The following is a 22,775-nucleotide window of genomic DNA, read 5'->3' as shown; positions in this document are numbered from 1 at the left end:
TTAATCCTGATGTCATCAATTAAGTATATATATATATATATATATATATATATATATATATATATATTCATTAATCCCCTTCATTACCTCCCTCAATTGCATCAAAAGACTATAATGCATGCCAAGGGTGTCTGCACCAGTGTTTGTGTGCCCAGTGTCTGTAATAGTGTATGTGTGCCCCGTGTCAGCGTGCCAAGTGTCTGTCCCTGTGTATGTGTGCCCAGGGTGTCTCTCCCAGTGTAAGTGTGCCCAGGGTGTCAGTTCCAGTGTAAGTGTGCGCCTAATGTATATATCAGTGTGTGTGTCCCTGTAGTTCTTCTGTGTGTGCCCAGTGTCAGCATGCCAAGTGTCTATACCTATGTATGTGTGCCCAGTGTCAGCGTGCCAAGTGTCTGTACCTATTTATGTGTGCCCCGTGTCAGCATGCCAAGTGTCTGTACCTATGTATGTGTGCCCAGTGTCAGCGTGCCAAGTGTCTATACCTATGTATGTGTGCCCAGTGTCAGCGTGCCAAGTGTCTGTACCTATTTATTTGTGCCCCGTGTCAGCATGCCAAGTGTCTGTACCTATGTATGTGTGCCCTGTGTCAGCGTGCCAAGTGTCTGTACCTATGTATGTGTGCCCAGTGTCAGCGTGCCAAGTGTCTGTACCTATGTATGTGTGCCCAGTGTGTGTGTGGCTATTGTATATATCAGTGTATGTGTGTCCCTGTAGTTCTTGAAAATTACTCACCTTAAGATTCCCAGATGTTGTCCAGGATGGCAGGGCGCAGCCACAGGGCAGAAGAAGTGGGCCCCACCGCTGAGTTTGAACAGGAGTGACCATCAGACGTGAGATAGGGGCCGTGCACTGTATCAATAGACTGCACAGTCCCCACTTTGAAAAAGGAGCAAGGAGAGACTAGTAGGGCCAGCTGCACATTCATTACTTAGTCAGCCTCCGCGTCCATCCTCCCGCGTAGTGCCCCGAACCAAGCGCTCACGTGCGCGCTGTGTGTACTTGGGGGGAAAAATAATTAATTCATAACTGAGACTGCCTCTGGGCGGCGCTGCAGGGTACCCTCCCTCCCCCTGGCGCCGACTGTCGGCACACACGCCGGGTGTATTTGAAAAAAAAAAAAAAAAAAGACATCCCTCGTTACTAAGGCAGCCTCCGGGCAGCCTCGTTAGGGTACCGGCTGCTGACAGGTTAGATGATGCGGGCGGCGGACGGCGGGGGGCCCTTAGAGAGAGGGGGGCCCGGGGCACGTGCCCCCTGTGCCCCCCCCTTAATCCGGCCATGCAGCTACATCATCAATAGGCTCCTCCCGAGCCACCTCTTCCCGTACAGTGATGGGAAGGTCAGGCTTGACAACCACCAACACCCTTGGACTCGCCTTGGGGATTTGTGATAATTTCTCTTTAGAAGGCAGAGTTGTTTGCTGTTCTGTTGCTGACAGCATAACTCTCTTCAATTTTTTGTAGGGGGGGGGAGGAGGAGGAGGGCTAAGATCCGTGGGTGAAGCTGAACCACTAGTCATGAACACGGGCCAGGGCCTAAGCCGTTCCTTGCCACTCCGTGTCGTAAATGGCATATTGGCAACTTTACGTTTCTCCTCAGATGATTTTAAGTTTCTCTTTTTGCTACTTTTTCTTAACTTGGGCTTTTTAGATTTTACATGCCCAGTACTACGAGATTGGGCATCGGGCTTGGAAGACGACGTTGATGGCATTTCATCGTCTATGTCATGACTAGTGGCAGCAGCTTCAGCAATAGGAGGAAGTGGGTCTTGATCTTTCCCTACTTTATCCTCCAAATTTTTGGTCTCCATTATATGTAGCACAAGATACTGCAGAATGTGTGAACGTGGTAATATTGCAGTACCAATGGACTTATACTGCTGGATTGGTTTTGCAAATTTGGTTATAATTACTTTTTTTTATTTTAATTTTTTTTATAACTTTTTTTTTATTTTTTAAAAACTTGGGAATAATGGGGAAATAATTATGCCCTTAGAAGCACAGAGCACAGGACACAGCACCACTGGACTGAACAGGACACAGCACAGGACCCAGCAGCACTACTGAACTCAGCAGGACAGAGCACAGGACACAGCACCACTGGACTGATACTGCAGAATGTGTGAACTTTGTAATATTGCAGTACCACTGGACTTTTACTGCTGAATGTGTGAACTTGGTAATATTGCAGTACCAATGTGCTTATACTGCTGGATTGGTTTTGCAAATTTGGTTATAATTATTTATTTTTTAAATTTTTTATTTACATTTTTTTTTATAACTTTTTTTTTATTTTTTAAAAACTTGGGAATAATGGGGAAATAACTATGCCCTTAGAAGCACAGAGCACAGGACACAGCACCACTGGACTGAACAGGACACAGCACAGGACCCAGCAGCACTACTGAACTCAGCAGGACAGAGCACAGGACACAGCACCACTGGACTGATACTGCAGAATGTGTGAACTTTGTAATATTGCAGTACCACTGGACTTTTACTGCTGAATGTGTGAACTTGGTAATATTGCAGTACCAATGGGCTTATACTGCAGGATTGGTTGTGCAAATTTTGTGGTAATTAAAAAAAAATGTAATTAGTTTTTGGTATTTTTTTAAATAATTTTTTTTTATTTTTTTAAACACAGGGGAATATTGGGAAAATAACTATGCCCTTAGAAGCACAGAGCACAGAACACAGCACCACTGGACTGAACAGGACACAGCACAGGACCCAGCAGCACCACTGACCTCAGAAGGACAGAGCACAGGACACAGCACCACTGGACTGAGCACAGCACAGCACAGCACAGCACTGAACTGAACAGCACGAGATATAGCAGGACAGAGGACCACCTAACACACCCTCCCTCTACCCTGATCAATGCCCGAGTGAAGATGGCGGCGACTAGCGGGGAATTTATAGGATCCGAGTATCGCGAGATCCGACAACGGGATTATGAGTCAGAGCCTCAGTTTCAGATTTGAATTTGGCGCCAATACCCGGATCTGTCTCGGATCGGCAACGTTCGGGTGGGCTTGGATTTCATAAATCCGACTGTGCTCATCTCTAATATATATATATATTTCTGTGTAAGGGCTGTTTCCTTTAGATTCAACTTCCATAATGTACAGTTGCCTGCGAATGCCACTAGATGGCAATTTAGAATCACCAAAAATGTTCTGGGTTTTTTTTTCCCACTCCTCATGTTATATCAGGTATTAACATAAAGCTGTGATGATAAATAATGATAAATAATCTGAAAGTTGCAGACAATCATTTTAAAATCTGCATACATGCAGGGACTTGGAACATAAGGTGGCAAGGCGCCCTCTTGCGTTCCGCCAGCCCTGCCCTGGTGTGTCAATTATGTTGAGGTTGCCTAAAACAATGGTTCACTACAACTTTGGATATTATTATTAGCGTTAATTTATAGGGTCCCACAAAGTTCTGCAGCTCCGAACATGGAGGTTGTACAAACATAGTTCACATAAACAAAGTTACTCCTTTTTTATGTTTTTGCTCTCCTTAATGACTCAGACCCTTAACCTGTAAAACTAGCTCCTTATTTACTCACAGGGAGGAGTGAATGAACACAAAATTTGCATGATAAAATCTAGTTCCTCTTCCTGGTTCTATTCACACGTCTGAGTCCTGGCATATGCAGAATCAGCAGTGATTGTAAATTGTGCTAGATTTGGGGATTATTCTGAAAGAGGTTAGTACTTAAGTATACATGTCATAGCTGTGAATGGTCTAGTATGTATGTGTTTCTAATTTATGTGCCCAGATCAGCTGTAAAGGACAAGTGTCTCACTATTAGCTCTCTGCTCTACTCAAAGTGAAAGCAACACAGAAAATACACTGTGTGGGTAGGAGGCAGTCACATCAAATACGGATGTGTATTTTTCCAACAGGGATTACAAGAAATTGTTAGATTGGAATATACAGGGACAATGAGCAAAGCCTGAACCAGATCAAGTGGCAGAGATAGAAAAGGGTTAATTATGCCTGTATAAAGACTTATACCATGTGACCTGGTGTGACGTTGTGTTTCTGCAGAGTTTCATTTTCACCACTTTGCTCCTGAAACATGTATTTTAGCTAAATCTGCTATATGAGAGGGGACACATATTAAATACATATGCTTAGTGTTTTCAGTAACTATCTGTTCATATGTCTCGGTACTAACATCCAAATAGGCCTTGCACCCAGTTACTGGACTTACATGGCCAGTTAGGTAGCCTGACATACACAGATTTAGGGTTGCTCTTTTGCTTGTTTTTAGAAGGACCGGTTTTGCAATACCTATTTTTATGGACTTTGAATAGGAAAAATAATATTTAAAAACAACCCCCAAAAATTATTCAATAGTTACTTTTGCATAGATAATGCAACTTAGAAACCAGTGCAGCATTGTTAGACAAGCAAAACACAATGTGCTAAATTGCACAAAAAATGTAGTTTAACACAAAGAATAAAGAGACATAATAATACCATACTTGCCTACTTTCAGTAGGCAACGTCTGGGAGAGGGGCGTGACTAATGGGCTGGAGGGGGCGGGGTGCCTTGAATAACGTCATTTTGGCCCCACCTCCACGAGTAAAATGACGGTTTGTTTGCGGAGGCGGGGCCAAAATGACGCGATTCTCTGTGAATCGCGTCATTTTAACAACGGAATTTCGGGATGTGGGAGAAATGCCAGCTCTCGCGTGAGTCCGGGAGCCTGACCCGAATTTCGGGAGTCTCCCGGACTTTCCAGGAGAGTCGGCAAGTATGATTAATACAATACCACAAAAACCGCAGTTCTAAATCACTTAAAGAATCAGTACAGACCAAGTTGCAATGTTTTACCGCAGGAGATCTGTAGAAACATAAATTAAAACAAAACACTTAGGGCCAGTGGCGGAACAACCATTAGTGCATGTGCAATGCATTGGGGCTCATGTAGATAATGGTGCCTTCTGCACGGCGAATGCAGAGGGTCAGAACAAGCAAACTGTGGCCCTGGTTCCCTTCTCCCTGCTTCCTGCATTGGAGCCCACACCTCGCTAATTCTACCTATGCTTAGGGCATTAATGTTTATAAAACATATGAAACTTGATCAAGTAGCTAAAATAGACATTCATTATACTCATAAATATAATTATGTATAAAAAAAACTAAACGAAATTCAGGAGAATTTGTGAGTCCTGCTTTCTAATAACTACTGCTAGAGTTTGTGCGTCACACTTACCTCTGCATTCGCTCCACTGGAATTCTGGTTCTGATCATGGTTCATTCAGAAATCTGGGTGCAGTTTTGCCTTTGGGAGGAAAGAGGGGGAGGAAAAAATTCTCTGATGCTGATTACAGCTCTTATTAAAGAACATTCTGTTGTGAATACAATGGTTATGGATTGTAGATCCTTGCTACATTTTCATACAGTTTTATAAATATTATTGCTCAATGAGTTTTGTTTTCATTCAGGTTTCGACAGATCTGCTATAGTAAAATATTACAATTTTCAACGGTATCTGTACTGATTTTCTAAGTGACGTGACGGATGTACTCACAATTTTAAGTAATGCAACCTCAGATATTTACCCCAAAATGTAATTATCTAATTCTGCTAAGTACATGTATTTTAGTCAAGCTCTGATACATTTGCAGACCAGGAAAAAAAATGTATACAGTCTAAATGTAAAGCTTTTTTTTTTTTTTTTTTTAGGAGGGGGGGGGGGGTGAAGGGTAGTGATGGCCTCAGCAATTGGGTGCAGAGCACTGCTGTGCAAACGTCATTTGACTTGGTTAGTTGTCTAGTGCAGAGGTTGGGTCACCAATAGTTGGGTTAGCAGTAGCCGGATGACGCAGCTCCTGCTCCTCTTAGTAAGCTCTGTTTTCCTGTTATATGAGAGGGCTGTGTGCAAACTATATCGACACGGCAATTCCTCCCATGAGACGTGGTGAGATTTTTGTCTCATGCAGTACAATCCTGGGGTGGCAGACGCAAGGTTCTAACGTCTCCAGCGTGCCTCTTCCCACCTCTCCAATACTTTGGTCACTTTGCTCTGCAATGATTGATTGCGGGATCCCTGGCCAGGGACTGAAGCGACCGGTGGGAGAGGGGGCAGAACACCCCTCATCGTGATGTGCTCTTGTGTAACAAGGGAACATATTTTTTCCAATGAATTTCTCTGTCACTGTAATATTGCTATGCTTTTTAATACATTTATAAAACATGTCTACTAAACAGAGAAGTCTTTCTATTTTGGAACACAGGGTTATGATGAACAGAAGTATGCCAGAGGAGGACGATGAGTCCATGTATTCACAAGATTGTCAACAACCTAGTTCTGAACCAAATTCAGAAGCCAGCCTGGGACTTGCAGCTAGAGGGTCAAGTCTCTCTCTCAGTAATGGGCAAATGGCATACCTTACAAGTAAAGATACTGGCTATGTATCCAATATATCCGAAATACTGGGGGTGGAGTATCTGGAGCAACCTGAATCCCTTAAATCTTACTACCTTGCACACAGGAACCCTTGCATGGTCATACATCCAAACCAAGGTGAATACCAACAGCATAACAGACAAACCTTTATATGCTCATTTATAACCCATTAGTACTGTTTGTGTCCAGAGCAGAGTTTATAAGTACAGGCATGATAAATTAATTTTAAAGGAAATATACATATGTTTTTTTTTAGGAATCTAAATAATTGCAGGTGCACCTCTTTTGTGACATTATCCACCTATTATATGGGTCCATATGTACAGGATGACTTAATACAACAGGATGGAAGCGGCTGTGGGAAGGCATCATTATGGGAGGATCTGGGTAGATGTTTTCTAAATGCAGTCTAACCACAACAATGTACCTCATACTGCACCTAAATTCAAAAACTGGATTCCATGTTGCGTCATGAGAGATTTAAAAAAGGTTCAAGGAGCAGAGACTGCATTTTTGTTGCAAATGGTTTAGCGACTGTCCACAGAGCCTTTTTACCATGCAAAACAACTCGATATGTATTTGATGTAAGAAGTGCTAGAGATTCCTTCCAATGGGGCACTCAATGGTCACACTATATACAGAAAATGCATTTATCGGTGCGCGATTACCAGTTTAATAAAAATATACATAAAATAAAGACTGCCCTAATGTCGCTTTACGCTCATGACTTTTTTAATGTATTCTTCCTAATAAATACTTAATATCTTCTTCCGTTCTTGGTCCGACATAATATGGATTATACATCTTCATATTGGATTACATCGGACTAAAAAAGGAAGAAGATTTTAGGTAATTACCATATTTCCCCATGTATAAGGCGCTCCCATGTGTAAGACGCACCTTAATTTTGGCCCCGAAATGTTTTTAAAAAAATATTACGGTAGCTGTCAAAAAAGGCAGGGAGAGTGTAATGGCCGGCTGCTCTGATTGTGATCAGAGCAGGACAGCACACTCTCCCTGCAATCGCCCAACCCCCCCCCCCCCCCCCCCCGCTGCCACTATGCTTCTGTCCCCCTCCTCCTGGATCCCCACTGCCACTCTGCCTGTCCCCTTCCTCCTGGATCTCCGCTGCCACTGTGCCTCTGTCCCCCTCCTCCTGGATCCCCGCTGACACTCTGCCTGTCCTCCGCCTCTGGGATCCCCGCTGCCACTCTGCCTGTCCCCTTCCTCCTGGATCCCCGCTGCCACTTTGCCTCTGTTCCCCTCCCCCAGGATCCCCGCTGCCACTCTGCCTGTCCCCTTCCTCCTGGATCCCCGCTGCCACTCTGCCTGTCCCCCGCCTCCTGGATCCCCCCCCCCGTTCCCCCTGTAACGCTGCCCCACTCCCCCTCGATCCCCCCCGCTTCCCCGCTCCCCCTCGATTCCCCCCCCCGCTGCCCCTGTAACATTGCCCCCCCCCCTCTGCATCCCTGCTGCCCCTGTATAAGACGCACCCAGATTTTTGACCCAACATTTTTTGGAAAAAGGTGCGTCTTATACATGGGGAAATACGGTATTTATTAGGGATGCTACATTTAATTTTAAATTATGGAGGATATAACAATTTCTTGATGAAGGTCACAATGTCCATTTGTTATTTTATACCAGGGGCACTTTTTTCATATTACAGGGGCACTATTATTTATTTATTGGAAGTCAGAGGCAGTATTATGTACTGATCTGAATATAGGGGTACCATTATGTATTAATTTGAATAAGGGGGCATTATTATTTATATTATTTAAGACATGGGGTAACACTTGTTGTGTATACTCTTGTGGCACTACATATGCACGTATGCACTTGCGCCCATGTGCATAGTGGCACAAGATTGTGCACTATATTTTAAGAGTATTACCTTGGTAAACACAGGTCAGGGGTTAACAGGAGTGCCCCAGTTCTACTCAGCATTTGGATGGTACTCTCTAGGTACAGGAGCCCAATCCTCTTATAGCACTGGGCTTGATGCAGAGTAGGCTGCAGTTTGGCCTGAACCACATTGTATTTAGGGTTTTGCAAACGGAAACACATCGGATACGGTTCGGATAGTAAATACTGCTGTTTGGATCAGAAAAACGCATCCGATGTTTGGCTGTTTCTAAACCGCACAATAAACCAGAGCTTAGTAAATTTACCTCTAAAACTTTAAAATAACTACAGTGCAACAAATCATCATTAACAGAGCGGCAATAAAGATGATAATAATGCATTCTATGTCACTATTGTTTTATTGTGTCAGACAGAGGACTCTTCCAGCAATATGAACCCTGTATACGTGATCCCCCGCAACAGCCGCTCCTGTGCCAGCCTTACCTGCAAGAAAACCGGTAGTGTGTAGAACATGATGCTGTTCTTTTGTATTATCCTCATGATAAAGTGCATTGTTCCTCTTCATCCAGAGACCCACACCCCTAAAATTATATACAAATATAAAGATGATGAAACCATAATACTCTCATTTTAAGTTAACTGCACTGGAGAAATGAAAAATTAAACGCTTAATAAGATTAGAATAAGACCAGTGGTATTCTTCCATATATATCTTAGATGCAGATGTGAATTTATAAATATATTTTATGATCAACTCAAATTCCTTACATTAGAATACATAATACACTGCATATTAATATACGTTTTAAATGTCTACATTTGTCATTTGCACATGATGGCAAAAAAAACCCTGTTCAACTGTTTGTACAAAACAGTAAAGTAAACATTAGCTATCTGTTGTTCCATATAAGTTTACTATTTATTTATTGACTTCAGTCAGCTTTGTCCCTGGTATTTCATGTGAATTGAGGAGACAAAATCATTAATCCATCATCTTAGCAGCGTCTAAGTAAAAATTGTCCATAACAATGTAGCACTGGGATAAAATCTTTTAATACACAGACAAACAGACATACTTATTGCATGTTTCAAGACAGAAGTATGATTTTATGTGGGGATGATGACACTGTCAGATGCCTTTTACTATTTCTCTAGGGTAATCTGCTGCAACAGCCCAGGGATGTTGGGCAATTTGTGCGATATTGCACTGTATGTGGTCACAAAATGAGTATGATGCCCGATAATCATATAGAAAATGATTGAGTCATTATCAAGCATGTGATCAATGTGATGGCAGAATGTCCATCATTGGCCTGCTTGCGCTGTCATCATCCAGCCCCCTCACCCTGAGCATGGAACAGTCGGAAACACGTGCATGGCCAAAACTTGATAGTGTTCCTGTCTCTCTTCAGTTGGGCTGAGCAGCGCTATTAGCCATTGTCCGCCTAAGGGTTTATAATTGTGGGTGTCTTGGAAAAGATAACAACAGAGGGCCTGATTCATTAAGTATTTTAACTTAAGAAACTTCTTATTTACGTCTCCTGGACAAAACCATGTTACAATGCAAGGGGTGCAAATTAGTATTCTGTTTTGCACCTAACTTAAATACTGACTGTTTTGTAATGTAGCACACAAATACTTGATAGCTTATTTGTACACTGAGATTTAAAGTTGATATTTGTGTGCTACATGAAAAAAACAGTCAGTATTTAACTTATGTGCAAAACAGAATACTAATTTTCACCCCTTGCATTGTAACATGGTTTTGTCCAGGAGACTGAAATAAGAAACTTCTTAAGTTAAGATCCTTAATGAATCAAAACCCAGAAATATTTGATGTCGAAGCTGTCATAACATTTCTTTCTTTCTCTTCAGTGGTCCACCACAAGATGTTTTATTATCCAATTTGCCTGGTAAAGAAAGACAAGCATATTTCCAACAACCTTACATAAACCCCCCACTTCGCCATCCTCTACCAGAAGAATTTGGAACCGGAATGAGGACAAGCAATTTGCCATCTGACCAGCGTAAGGCCATTACTATTAATTGAGCTGGTCAAAAAATACGCATTTTCTGGTTCAATCCTACTGTTTTAAATAGGATTGAACAATTATATCTGTGTTTGTGGGCATTGATAGAATGCAATGCAATCAGAATGCAAACATCATATACAAAGTAAATCAGCTGAGTTCAATATCTAAGGCCAATCATCATTTTTTTGCTAAACGTTAAATTTAGTAAAAACATCTCTGAATTGGGCATGTCAGACTAAAGTCATATAGCTTGTGTGACAATTGTATCCGAGGAAACGATCTGGTCAAAATTTGACTGTAACGTGTATGATGGGCAGCACAGTTGCCTAGTGGTTAGCACTTCTGCCTCACAGCAGTGGGGTCATGAGTTCAATTCCTGACCATGGCCTTATCTGTGTGGAGTTTGTATGTTCTCCCTGTGTTTGCGTTGGTTTCCTCCGGGTGCTCGGGTTTCCTCCCACACTCCAAAAACATACTGGTAGGTTAATTTTCTGCTATCAAAATTGACCCTAGTCTCTGTCTGTCTGTCTGTGTGTGTGTCTATGTTAGGGAATTTAGACTGTAAGCTCAAATGGGGCATGGACTAATGTGAATGCGTTCTCTGTACAGCGCTGCGGAATTAGTGGCGCTATATAAATAACTGATGATGATGATGGAATCATGGAAAGATCTGATCATCGTACTATCAGAACATTTATACATAAATAAAAGGTGTGTCTGTGTAGCCACGTTTATTTTATATCTTGACTAAGCGAGGCAGCAGGAAGTTTCTGCTTTAAGATGAAACATAGCATGATTTTGTGAATTTTTTTTTTTTTAATAAATTCACTATTAGTAAGTTTAACTGTTTGAATTTGACATACAAAACACAGGAAAGAAAGTAAAGAAATTATTTCATATTCTTCCTCTTTAGATACCGTGCTTTACAAAAGCTATTTAAGCAAATCACAGTATCTTGTTTCCAAGCAGCCTAGCAAATGAAATAAATGCATATAGTTGTTATATTGTTTGCTTTGTCTTGCAGGGAGAGTTTTCATAACATATTCCATGGATGCTGCAAACTCTGTTATACAGCTTGCAAATCTTCTATGCTCCAACGGGTTCAAGGCAACAGTGAGTTCTACTACAGTTCCCAAGTATTGTCACTTTATAATGTCACATCATTATAATTCACTTATTTCATACAGTGAAAATAGTTTCTTATATCAGGTACTTTTTATAACTAGGTGTGTTTCATTGTTTTGTTTTTTTATTTTAACATTTTTATTTATGAGATTGACAACAAAAATAAGCACATTAATTACAATGAGCACAATAAACATACAAAGTGTTTATAAACATAGAAATATATTGGTATAGTTAACCGACTGTCTCTATGTTCCAAAGACTAGGGTTAAAGACTTTTTTGGATTGCTAACATTTAAGGAACAGGTAAGTACATAGATGAGCACAAGGACACAGGCCAGAACCCCTCCCTCCTCCTCAAAAACTAGCTACTCTGAGGACGTGTGTTTCATTGTTAATTAACATACATTGCATCATGGGAAAATGAATAATGTTTTAATGCTCATCCCTATTAGTAACTTTCACTTTTAAGAATATCATTTACTCTTTAAAGTGCTGTAATTTTGTTGGCTTAATTAATGAAGCTTATTGGGTCACTTGGAACCATTGCCTCGTGAATATTTGACAGTTAGTGGTCTCTGGGATATTGCTAGTTCCTAGAAAGCTGTATTCTCATGACATCATACTCCAAAGAATATGACAGGTGTACTTTTAAGGAAACGTCCTTCTTCAAATATTTGCATCTAAGCACAAGGGGCCTGATTCATTAAGGATCTTAACTTGAGAAACTTCTTATTTCAGTCTCCTGGACAAAACCATGTTACAATGCAAGGGGTGCAAATTAGTATTCTGTTTTGTCATAAGTTAAATACTGCCTGTTTTTTCATGTAGCACACAAATATCAACTTTAAATTTCAGTGTACAAATAAGCTATCAAGTATTTGTGTGCTACATGGAAAAACAGTCAGTATTTAACTTATGTGCAAAACAGAATACTAATTTGCACCCCTTGCATTGTAACATGGTTTTGTTCAGGATACTGAAATAAAAAGTTTCTCAAGTTAAGATCCTTAATGAATTAGGCCCAAGATGCCTAACAGTGAAGACCCACCTGACTGTTACATAAGAGAGGCTACATACAGTGATGTTATTCCTGAAGGTGGACATCCCATTTTAGACAATAGTTTACCTACTGGGTATTCCAAGAATGACAGGTAAGTACAGAGACAAAATTATATTTAAGCCCAGTTTTCAGAACTCCTCAGTATAGATTATTTCCTGCTGGCACCACAGCCCTGTCACCTTGCACAGAGCTTTTACATTAAATACTGGAGATATAGCAATGAAAATGGTACCGTGAGAGTCATTAGTGGGATTGTACCTTCATCAAATAGTTTTGGGACTTATTTCTGAATATGCTACATAGCTTGACAGGGTAGCCAATTGCTAAAAAGTGTTAGAACCTCTTTTTTCCAGACTCATATTTACAAAAAAAAACCTGTCTTCTAGGCTTCCTGATAGCTGCTAAAGTCATGATTCCAGTCTGTTATACAGACCTGTATAACATACCTGTTGGAGCTATTCAAAATTATGAGAATTAATTATTGTAACATAAAGATTGTAACTGCAGACTACCAGCAGCTTGTAAAAACCATCTATAACCAAAAGAGAATCAGGACTAAGAACCATAAATCGGCACTGATGTAGACTGTCAAGGTGTCCTAGGATACATATTCATAGTCAGCAAAGTGAATATAGGTCTCCAAGATTGTGTAAGTATTGTCCCTAAAGTTCCAAAGATGCCAGAAATCAATTACTCCAACACCTTGCTTGCCTTTCAATGAACACGGGTTGTTTTTCAGAATATAAATCTGTGAAAGACCCCATACATTCTGGAAAGCTGTCTGTGGGTCACTGCGTGAAAAAAAATCACAACTAAAACCTACATCAGCCATAATTAGGTGCATTTGGGTAGAGTGAAATCAATCACTCCTCAAAACCTGAGAAACACGGAATAGCAGGTGACAAAGGGCGGTACACGGTATCGTCAGATCTCATAGCAAAATTTGGGGATGGACCAGTGATGCCTGTCCACACTCCCAAGACCCTCGTTCTGCTCTTCTGCAGTGAAGCCCACGCACGCTCAGAACAGGCTCCACTCTTCTGAAGACTAGTAGTGCTGCTATTAGCGGGAAATGAAGATGGCCTGGGCTAGAAGAACACATTGTGAATCAGGGAATTGGAATAATAGCAGCAGCACAGAGTATTGTGCCTCAGAAATTAGTCCATGATAGTCCATGTGAAGGAAATTATAAAGATGGAGTGACTAGGCCAGCATTTTGCCGGTCTGATCATCTGACTATTAACTACAGTCATGGCCAAAAGTTTTGAGAATGGCACAAATATTATTTTTCACAAAGTCTACTGCCTCAGTTTTTATGATGACAATTTGCATATACTACAGAATGTCATGAAGAGTGATCAGATGTATTGCAATTCCCTCTTTGCCATGACAATGAACTTTACCCCAAAAACAACATTTCCACTGCATTTTAGCCCTGCCACAAAAGGACCAGCTGAAATCATGTCAGTGATTCTCTTGTTAACACAGGTGAGAGTGCTGACAAGGACAAGACTGGAGATCACTCTGTCATGCTGATTGAGTTAGAATAACAGACTGGAAGCTTTAAAAGGAGGGTGGTGCTTGAAATCATTCTTCCTCTCTTAACCATGGTTATCTGAAAGGAAACATGTGCAGTCATCATTGCTTTGCACAAAAAGGGCTTCACAGGCAAGGATATTGCTGCTTGTAAGATTGCACCTAAATCAACCATTTATCGGATGATCAAGAACTTCCAAGGAGAGAGGTTCAATAGTTGTGAAGAAGGCTTCAGGGTGCCCAGGAACGTCCAACAAGCGCTTGGACCGTCTCCTAAAGTTGATTCAACTGCAGGATCAGGCACCACCAGTGCACAGCTTGCTCAGGAATGGCAGCCGGCAGGTGTGTGTCTATCTGCAGGCAGTAAGGCGAAGACCTTTGGAGGATGGCCTGGTGTCAAGAAGGCCAGCAAAGAAGCCACTTCTCTCCAGCAAACACATCAGGGACAGACTGATATTCTGCAAAAGTTACAAGGATTGGACTGCAGAGGACTGGGGTAAAGTCATTTTCTCTGATGAATCCCCATTCAAATTGTTTGGGGCATCTGGAAAAACGCTTGTCAGGAGAAGGAAAGGTGAGTGCAACCAACAGTCCTGTGTTATGCCAACAGTAAAGCATCCTGAGACCATTCATGTGTGGGGCTGCTTCTCAGCCAACGGAGTGGGCTCACTCACAATTTTGCCTAAGAACACAACCATGAATAAAGAATGGTACCAAAACATCCTCCAAGAGCAACTTCTCCCAACCATTCAAGAACAGTTTGGTGATGAACAATGCCTTTTCCAGTAGATGGAGCACCTTGCCATAAGACAAAAGTGATAACAAAGTGGCTCGAGGATGAAAACATTGAAATTTTGGGTCCATGGCCAGGAAACTCCCCAAACCTTAATCCCATTGAGAACTTGTGGTCAATACTCAAGAGGCGGGTGGACAAACAAAGACCCAAAAATTCTGACAAACTCCAAGCATTGATTAGGCAAGACTGGGCGACCATCAGTCAGTATGTTACCCAGAAGTTGATTGACAGCATGCCAGGGCGAATTGCAGAGGTCTTCAAAAAGAAGGGTCAACACTGCAAATAATGACTCTTTGCATAAACCTAATGTAATTGTCAATAAAAGCCTTTGACACTTATGAAATGCTTGTAATTTTACTTCAGTAAACCATAGCAACATCTGACAAAAAGGTCTAAAAAACACTGAAGCAGCAAACTTTGTGAAAACCAATACTTGTGTCATTCTCAAAACTTTTGGCCATGACTGTACAGCACAACTTAGTGACATGAGCTCCTGTGAAGCTGGTAGGGGAATACTGTGGTGACATACGCATCTCTGTATGAAACGAAGCACAAACCAACAGCATATTTCTTCCATGGCTTGGTAATTACAGTTGACGTCATGAAGTGTTTTGATGTCCTTCTGGTATTAAGTTGAAGGTTTCATCTCCATTTACAATGTATTGTTATGATTTTTAATGCCAATTCATATAGTAATTCATTAAATACCCCTAACATAAATGGTAGTTTTACAAAGCAGAAAAAATGCAGTCCTCCGGCACAGATTATGTCTTTGAAATGTCTGTCATCATTTTTTTGCACAAACGAGTCCGCAGAGGGCATTTATAAGGGTCTTTCCGGATTAGTGTTCATCATCACCATTTATTTATATAGCGCCACTAATTCCGCAGTGCTTTACAGGGAACTCACTCACATCAGTCCCTGCCCCATTGGAGCTTAGAGTCTATATTCCCTAACACACATACACAGGCAGGCAGACAAACACACACAGACTAGGGTCAATTTGTTAGCAGCCAATTAACCTATCAGTATGTTTTTGGAGTGTGGGAGGAAACCGGAGCACCCGGAGGAAACCCACGCGAACACAATAGAACATACAAACTCCTCACAGATAAGGCCATGGTCGGGAATTGAACGCATGACCCCAGTGCTGTAAGGCAGAAGTGCTAACCACTACGCTACTGTGCTGCCTTTTTCTTCCTGCTAAAGGACTTGATTCTCACAAATTCTTGATCAGGACACACACTTTGCTTTTATGGGTTATCATTTGTACCTTTAAGCTGCACTTGGTACGGGAAAGTGTATTTCTAATTAGATTTCTCCCAATGCAAAAAAAACATACAGTTGTATAAAGACAGTTCTGATGTCCACCCACTTTCATGAGTTATTTAATATCTAAACTGGTTTCACTGAACACTATTTTAAGGAGGACAAAAAAGTTGAAAAAGATGGTCCTACAGCGGTAGTAGGCAGGACTTTGAAGTGACATTTTTACTCTTAGATCTCCATGTGAACTATGTGGTTTTTATGGGACAGTATTCAAAAGCTGAATGGGGGTTTGCACCTATGTATACGTTAGACAAACGGCTACTTTGGTGCATAATTAAATGCACTGCTGGGCTGCATTTTCCCCCATAGTATGAAATTATACTAATTACGTGGATGACTAATAACTAAATATGGTATATCCTACATTCATTAGCATAAATATGTAAAATACATTTGGAAAACTGAAAAGAACTGCACAATGCAGACACATGCCTTTCAGATCGTTATCCATGCGTTGTGCTATTTCCTGTTTACACCGTGTATTAATTGCAGTGGGGCTGTGGGCCAGTCCCTTAGTAGAAGTGAGCACTGCAGGTAAAAGTAGAGGCAGTGTAAGCCTGTGAGACAGGTGCTACCTAATTATGTTAAATAAATTATTATTAATGACAGGTTACAGCCTTAAATTACTGTATGTAGCACCAATCATCAATCTGACATGACACTATAATAATAATAATATACGATAGTAATACCTGTGGCAATATTTATACTATGTATTTTTTATCTGTCTGCAGTGTCTGACTAATGTCTCTGTTTTTCTTTACACTAGATTGACATATTTGAGGGATCACTTCGGGGGATTGACATCATTAGGTGGATGGAAAGATATCTCAGTGATGTAAGTGAAAAGGTCTTTAAATAGACAAAATCGCTTTCTTCTACAGTTTAGTCAGTACTATCTTTTTGGAGTTGATCCGGTCTTTGAGAAGTAACATTACACAGAAATATTGTGTGCACCTAACTGGAATCATACTGTGAGTTAGTTACATTGTAAATTAATCTGAAAACTAGTGTTCTGTATACACATCTCTATTTCAATGTTTCCTGTCTGGATAGAGAGGTGTAATGATCATCATAGCGATCACTCCACAGTACAAGAAGGATGTGGGAGAGGATATGATTAACAACAGAGATGATCACGGTCTGCACACACGATACATCCACAGAATGGTGAGTACCCACCACCCTCCCTTTCTCTTAACCTTATGGTACCCACACACAATTGTTCTATAACATTTATTCAAACGAGCATTTCAAACATGATGTTTTCATTGAACGATTTGTACACACAGAGAATTACCTAAGTCTGATCAGTTGGATTAAGGAGAATATGCATAAGAGAGGTTGCTTAATTATGATCATTCCACTTGCCCACAAACAAAGCCACACCATTGTTTTGAATTACCGGGCAATAATATGATCAAAGTTGAACAATTCATGTTTCTTAAAGATTTTTTTTATTAAGATGTTTCTTTTAAGATCTTTTGTGTGCCACATACATAAGTCATTGTAAAATGTAACTGAATATGATCACAAAATGAAAAAAAAAACCAGTGTGTGTGTGTGTGTGTACCTTTACAAACAAGACTATATGAATGCTCATTATTTCAAGGGGAGCTATTATGTAATTACTTATTCTTTCATTTTTTTTATAGGGGACTAAACTTTCAAAAAAAGTTTGGTTATGCAGAGTGCATTGTATTGTATTTACTTTAAATAAATGAACAAATCAGGTTAATCTAAATGTACTGTAGCATTAAGAGTACATATCACTGGATCATTGCTGGTCAATCAATACAGTTTGTTGATTTACCAGTCTATGCATTGCACAAAAAATAAACAATAAGTACAGACCATTTTAATTATTGTAGCCTTTTTCACTCCGTATTAATAGCACAGTAATGTTCACTCTCATCTTTGTCCATCTGTGACTTGGTTGCCATGAGGCAAGGTAAATATTTTTCCGCAAGAAGAGCTCTTCCTAGAGCGCATTGCTTCCTCTCCCTGCAGAACATGTACCCCAGTGACGGGAAATAGACTGTAGGTGTCCTTATCGCACTGACGGGCATCCTCAAGGCTGTTAGCTGAATGCTGTTATCCTACCTCCCAGAACATTCATAACAGCCATGATTTATTATCAGGGAGGGGCTGTCACTGAGGATCCAGGAGGAGGGCTGGGAGTGCTCAGGTTTCATAGATGAGCTGAGAATGTCTGGGCTGTCAATGTTCAGTAACAGAATGAGACATTGTGAGCAGTGTTACCACTTTCAAATACCAGATTTCCTGGTCTTGACCAGGAAAAAACTCATGTAAGTGCAAATACAGCAGGAACCCAGACAACCAGGGGAAAAAGCCTGTAAGTGGAAACACTGATTCTGAGGGAGGGACATCCGAGGAGGGGGTGCTGGGTCTAGGCTAAATAGTACCTTTCCACCAGCCCTGTCCAGAAAATCAATTATATTTCAATAGGAACTTAAGAACGTGTGGAATTTATACAGTATAATGTTGTGATTGTAAGTTTTTTATATATTATTTTAGATGCAGATGGAGTTCATAAATCAAGGGAGTATGAACTTCAGATTCATTCCTGTACTTTTCCCAAATGCTACAGAGGTAAGTTGCAAACAGTAGACAGCAAAAAAAAAAAGGAACAGCATATTTGTATTTTTTCATAACTAAAAAAAGTGTCACCAGATAATTGAACACACTCATATCTAGGAATCCAAGCTTTAGACTTATCCCAGTAACTGCAATCAATTACTATCTCTCCTGCCATATATCTTGCTTATTTATGTCAACTGTCCTGAATAGAGCAGCAGTGAAACGGTAGTGTGTGCACCTGCCAGGCAATTCATGGGTGTTTTGGTGGGGAAGAGGGGTGTAATGGGCCATCTAGCGCTTCAGAAAGTCTTGGCACACCCCTATTGTGAAAGATTATACTCCTATTGTGATGTGGCCATACTGCCTTCCACCATCACTTTACCGATTCAAGGACTGATAATTTGGGTGTTATGGTTATGTGCATTTAGATTGATTGCCAACCTATTATCTGTTGTACCAATGTCTGATAGACCACCTTCTGCTTTAATTAACTTATCATTTAGAGATCCTAAACCAAAGCCAGAATTTGTTCAGGTGGCCTCTAAGCCTTGCACCTTTTTTTTACCTTGCTACCAGGTGGTCATTCCTGGTGTAAGTGTTGGGAGCTGTACTTGTTAATGAAAGATCCTGGGGCTCTTTTATTATACTAATCCAGTGGCCCACTCATTTCTAGAGTCAGGAGCTCCATAGTAAACTAAAAGGGCACTGGAAGCTGCCAACAACAGCTAGCAGACAGCTCCAAAAACATAACTTAGCTAACAGCAGTATGTGGTCACATGTGCAGTAGAATCTACCAGACATTCAGAGTCTGCTGTACAAGCAGAGCACCAGACTGAAGCTGCATATTAATCTCCTTATCCTACCCCTAGTAAAAAAAAACAAGGGAAGGCCAGAGGTGTTGAGTACATAGTGGTTTACAGTATACTAGGGAGCCTGCATTAATAACATTCCACCACAAACAGGGTCTGTATTTTATACTAGTTACCAGAACTGAGGTCCACAATGTACAATAGCTACCAGATTTAGTGTCTGGATTTTATACCAGTCATATGATGTGAGTATTTTATTGTAGACTAGCCACCAGAATTGGGATTCAGTGAACTCTAGCCACCAGAACTGGAATCAGCATTGTATACTAGCTACTACAGTTGGGCTTGCAATGCACATTACTCACTAGACACTAATCGTGACCTGTATTCTGCAATAACCAACTGTTTAATAGCCGTCACAATTGAGTTTTGCATTGTATGCTACTAACCACTATTTGCTTTATATAAAAATGCCTACATGAATGGGGTCAGTATTGTATACAAGTAAGCGGAGGGGTTTGATGGGTTTCCATTGTGTACTGACCATTAGAATAAGTGTCTGCTCTGTAAAAAGAGAATGGGGTTGGCTTTGTACATTTTCCACCATAATCGGAGTCTGTGTTGTATACTGGTCTGTATTGTATACTACTGGTCTGTATTGTATACTGTGTATTCTTTCAGTACTGTAGCTTTACAGAACCATTGCTTTTTCTATATTATGAGTTTACTTATCTGCATCTGCTTCTATTCTGTATGCATAGGTGTACTGTTTTAATATTAGGAGGTCCAAACATTGGTTTCTGCCCTGGGCCCATTCTTGTATAAAACTGACCTTTAGGCAGCCTTAATTTTCCAGGGATTGCTATAGGCCATTCTGAGGCTGTTTGTAGCACAGTATGTGCTAATGTTTGCATCATTTTGTATTTCCCTTGTATGCTATGAAATTTGGTTACATGGGATGATATGCCAATCAACCTTGTATGCTTTTTTCCCCTTTTAATATTTTGGGGCAAAAATAAGTAAAAGATACATTAACTTAATGTGGACCCACCGATGCTAGAAATGTACAGTTAGAGTGTTCTAGTTCTGTGCACTGTGCATATAGCAAAATAGGCAACATTTTGCTTTTTTTCACATAATCAATTCCGATACTAATTAAAATGTGGCTTCTCAAGTAATTCGAGAATAGAACGATGCGCACAAAAGTCATTGGTCTGACACTGTATCTTGTGTGGACCAGATATGATCATTCTACCCAACTAAAACCTAGTCCAATGACTGGAAAATATGATGATAACAGACAACGTAGGATCTGTATGCTTTGGCCAAAAATCTGGTCACTGGTAAAGCAATACAACTGGAATATATTATATGTGGCCACTTCTGGACAGTAGAACCATTAGACTAATGAGATTTTCATCATAAACGGTGTAAGTACATTGAAAATTATAAACTGCAGATTGTTTCTATGACTTGAAATCTTTATATTTGCGTGTTTTGGTTCTCCAGGAACATGTGCCTAACTGGCTGAAAAATACCAATATTTATCGATGGCCAGATGATATCCGGAGGCTATTTCTGCGTCTCCTGCGAGAGGAGGAATATATAATTTCCCCTATTGGAGAACTACCTGTGCTCCAAGTGAAAACTATCTGATAGTGTGTCCCCTGCATGTTTACTTATTGCCCCTATTATTGAATGTAAGGGCATTGCATCATTCCACAGACAGGCCCTGCCGTCATAAATACCAATTAAAATTCAAGTTCAGAGGCATTACACTTTATATTTAAATTTGCATCATTCAAACAAGAAAATGTATTTAAGTAAATAATTTTTCTGCAATGGTGAAAAAGAGGAATCAGAAATAATTTACTAATTTTGATCATATTTCCTGCCTCTAATTCCGTGTAAACAAAGGAGGAATAAAAATTGTTCATTTAAGCCTGAAATGGCATTTCCCCCGCTTCCTTCTGACAAATGAAACTCACAATTGTAGGAATCTGTATGCTATTTGCAGAAATAATGTTGCAATACTCTCCTTACATTCTGTGTACTGATCTCTGAGCTATTGTGAAAGCCTGTGCAACACAACACATCAGGAATGCTATTTACAATTAAACTTAAGTACAGTATATACAAACATAACATGGAACATCTTGGTGTATATTTACTAAACTGCGGGTTTAAAAAAGCTGAGATGTTGCCTATAGCAACCAATCAGATTCTAGCTGTCATTTTGTAGAATGCACTAAATAAATTATAACTAGAATCTGATTGGTTACTATAGGCAACATCTCCACTTTTTCAAACCCACAGTTTAGTAACTATACCCCCTTAAATTCAATCTGTTTGCCTCACATAGAATAAGGATGTGTCTACATATTAAATAAGAATTTGTTTACATTAATGTGTAGACAACAGAGACTGCATGCCAGTACCTAAAAATTACATTACCTTGAATATTTAAATACAACACTTAGTCTATAAATGCGAATATATAGTAATCTTTTACATTATCAGAATCGTTAGATCGGTTATGGCACTCCCACAAAATAAAATACTACATCTAAAACATGAATTTTCTGTATGTTGTCAGCAGAGGGCGCTACCAGTTAAGTTTTCAATGTAGTTTTGTATTATTATATTTTCCATGGTGATTTTTAATTGTGCCTGCAAATATCATCTTGTGAGTCATGCACATGATCCCACATATGCAGCGCTTTTATTTTCTGTCCACCCTTTCCTTTTAAGAACTGCATGGTATTTTCTGAAATATTGTAACCAGAATGAAGTAATAATATAGTCAAATGTTTTCATTGTGGAGCTATTCTTTACGCAAGTTGTAATGTTCATTACCTATAGTGCATAATCTGTAAAATTAATTTAGTATTTTTATTTCCTTAACCTGTTGTAGTGGTGTTTAATATAATCCATACTCTATATTACAGTGAGCAGATTATAATATGTTAACTGTTTTACAAGTTCTCTCCATAATAAATATCATATGAAACCTTTAATCAATCATCAGTAGTCCAGTAAATCCTGATGCTATGACATGAATAGATCTGTAAAACATTTTGTGCGGAGCAGAGCTGCATTCTAGTGATATGTTCTATTGTCACGTGTGAGACGGACCCTTCCTTACAAGGCTACAGAGTATGCACACCAGTCAGTGAAGCAG

At 40.1% G+C, this 22,775-nt stretch overlaps 1 protein-coding gene across 2 annotated transcripts; it reads left to right on the top strand.

Moving 5' to 3' along the window:
* The first annotated feature begins 3,609 nt into the window (after nucleotides 1–3,609).
* TRAF3IP2 (TRAF3 interacting protein 2) lies at nucleotides 3,610–22,611 on the top strand. Of its 2 annotated transcripts, none has more exons than XM_075202933.1 (9): nucleotides 3,610–3,717; nucleotides 6,261–6,550; nucleotides 8,712–8,799; nucleotides 10,178–10,329; nucleotides 11,360–11,448; nucleotides 16,954–17,022; nucleotides 17,241–17,354; nucleotides 18,723–18,797; nucleotides 21,104–22,611. In XM_075202933.1, exons 2-9 carry the CDS (start codon nucleotides 6,265–6,267, stop codon nucleotides 21,248–21,250), a joined length of 1,020 nt encoding a protein of 339 aa, XP_075059034.1. In that variant the 5' UTR covers nucleotides 3,610–3,717; nucleotides 6,261–6,264; the 3' UTR covers nucleotides 21,251–22,611. The 2 variants fall into 2 exon arrangements, with proteins under 2 accessions (XP_075059034.1, XP_075059033.1); XM_075202932.1 differs by having other exon boundaries at nucleotides 8,712–8,802.
* The last annotated feature ends 164 nt before the right edge of the window (nucleotides 22,612–22,775 follow it).

Source organism: Mixophyes fleayi, chromosome 3, assembly GCF_038048845.1.
Source record: "Mixophyes fleayi isolate aMixFle1 chromosome 3, aMixFle1.hap1, whole genome shotgun sequence".
In the NCBI taxonomy this organism is placed as follows: Eukaryota; Metazoa; Chordata; class Amphibia; order Anura; family Limnodynastidae; genus Mixophyes; species Mixophyes fleayi.
Note: the sequence above shows the minus strand (reverse complement) of the source record. Positions and strands in the feature narration are given on the sequence as shown.

Coding starts and splice junctions, on each gene's coding strand:
- TRAF3IP2 (XM_075202932.1), top strand. CDS start 6,265: ATGATGAACAGAAGTATGCCAGAGGAGGACGATGAGTCCATGTATTCA. Junction 6,551..8,711: donor GGTCATACATCCAAACCAAG/GTGAATACCAAC, acceptor TTATTGTGTCAG/ACAGAGGACTCTTCCAGCAA. Junction 11,449..16,953: donor CCAACGGGTTCAAGGCAACA/GTGAGTTCTACT, acceptor TCTTTACACTAG/ATTGACATATTTGAGGGATC.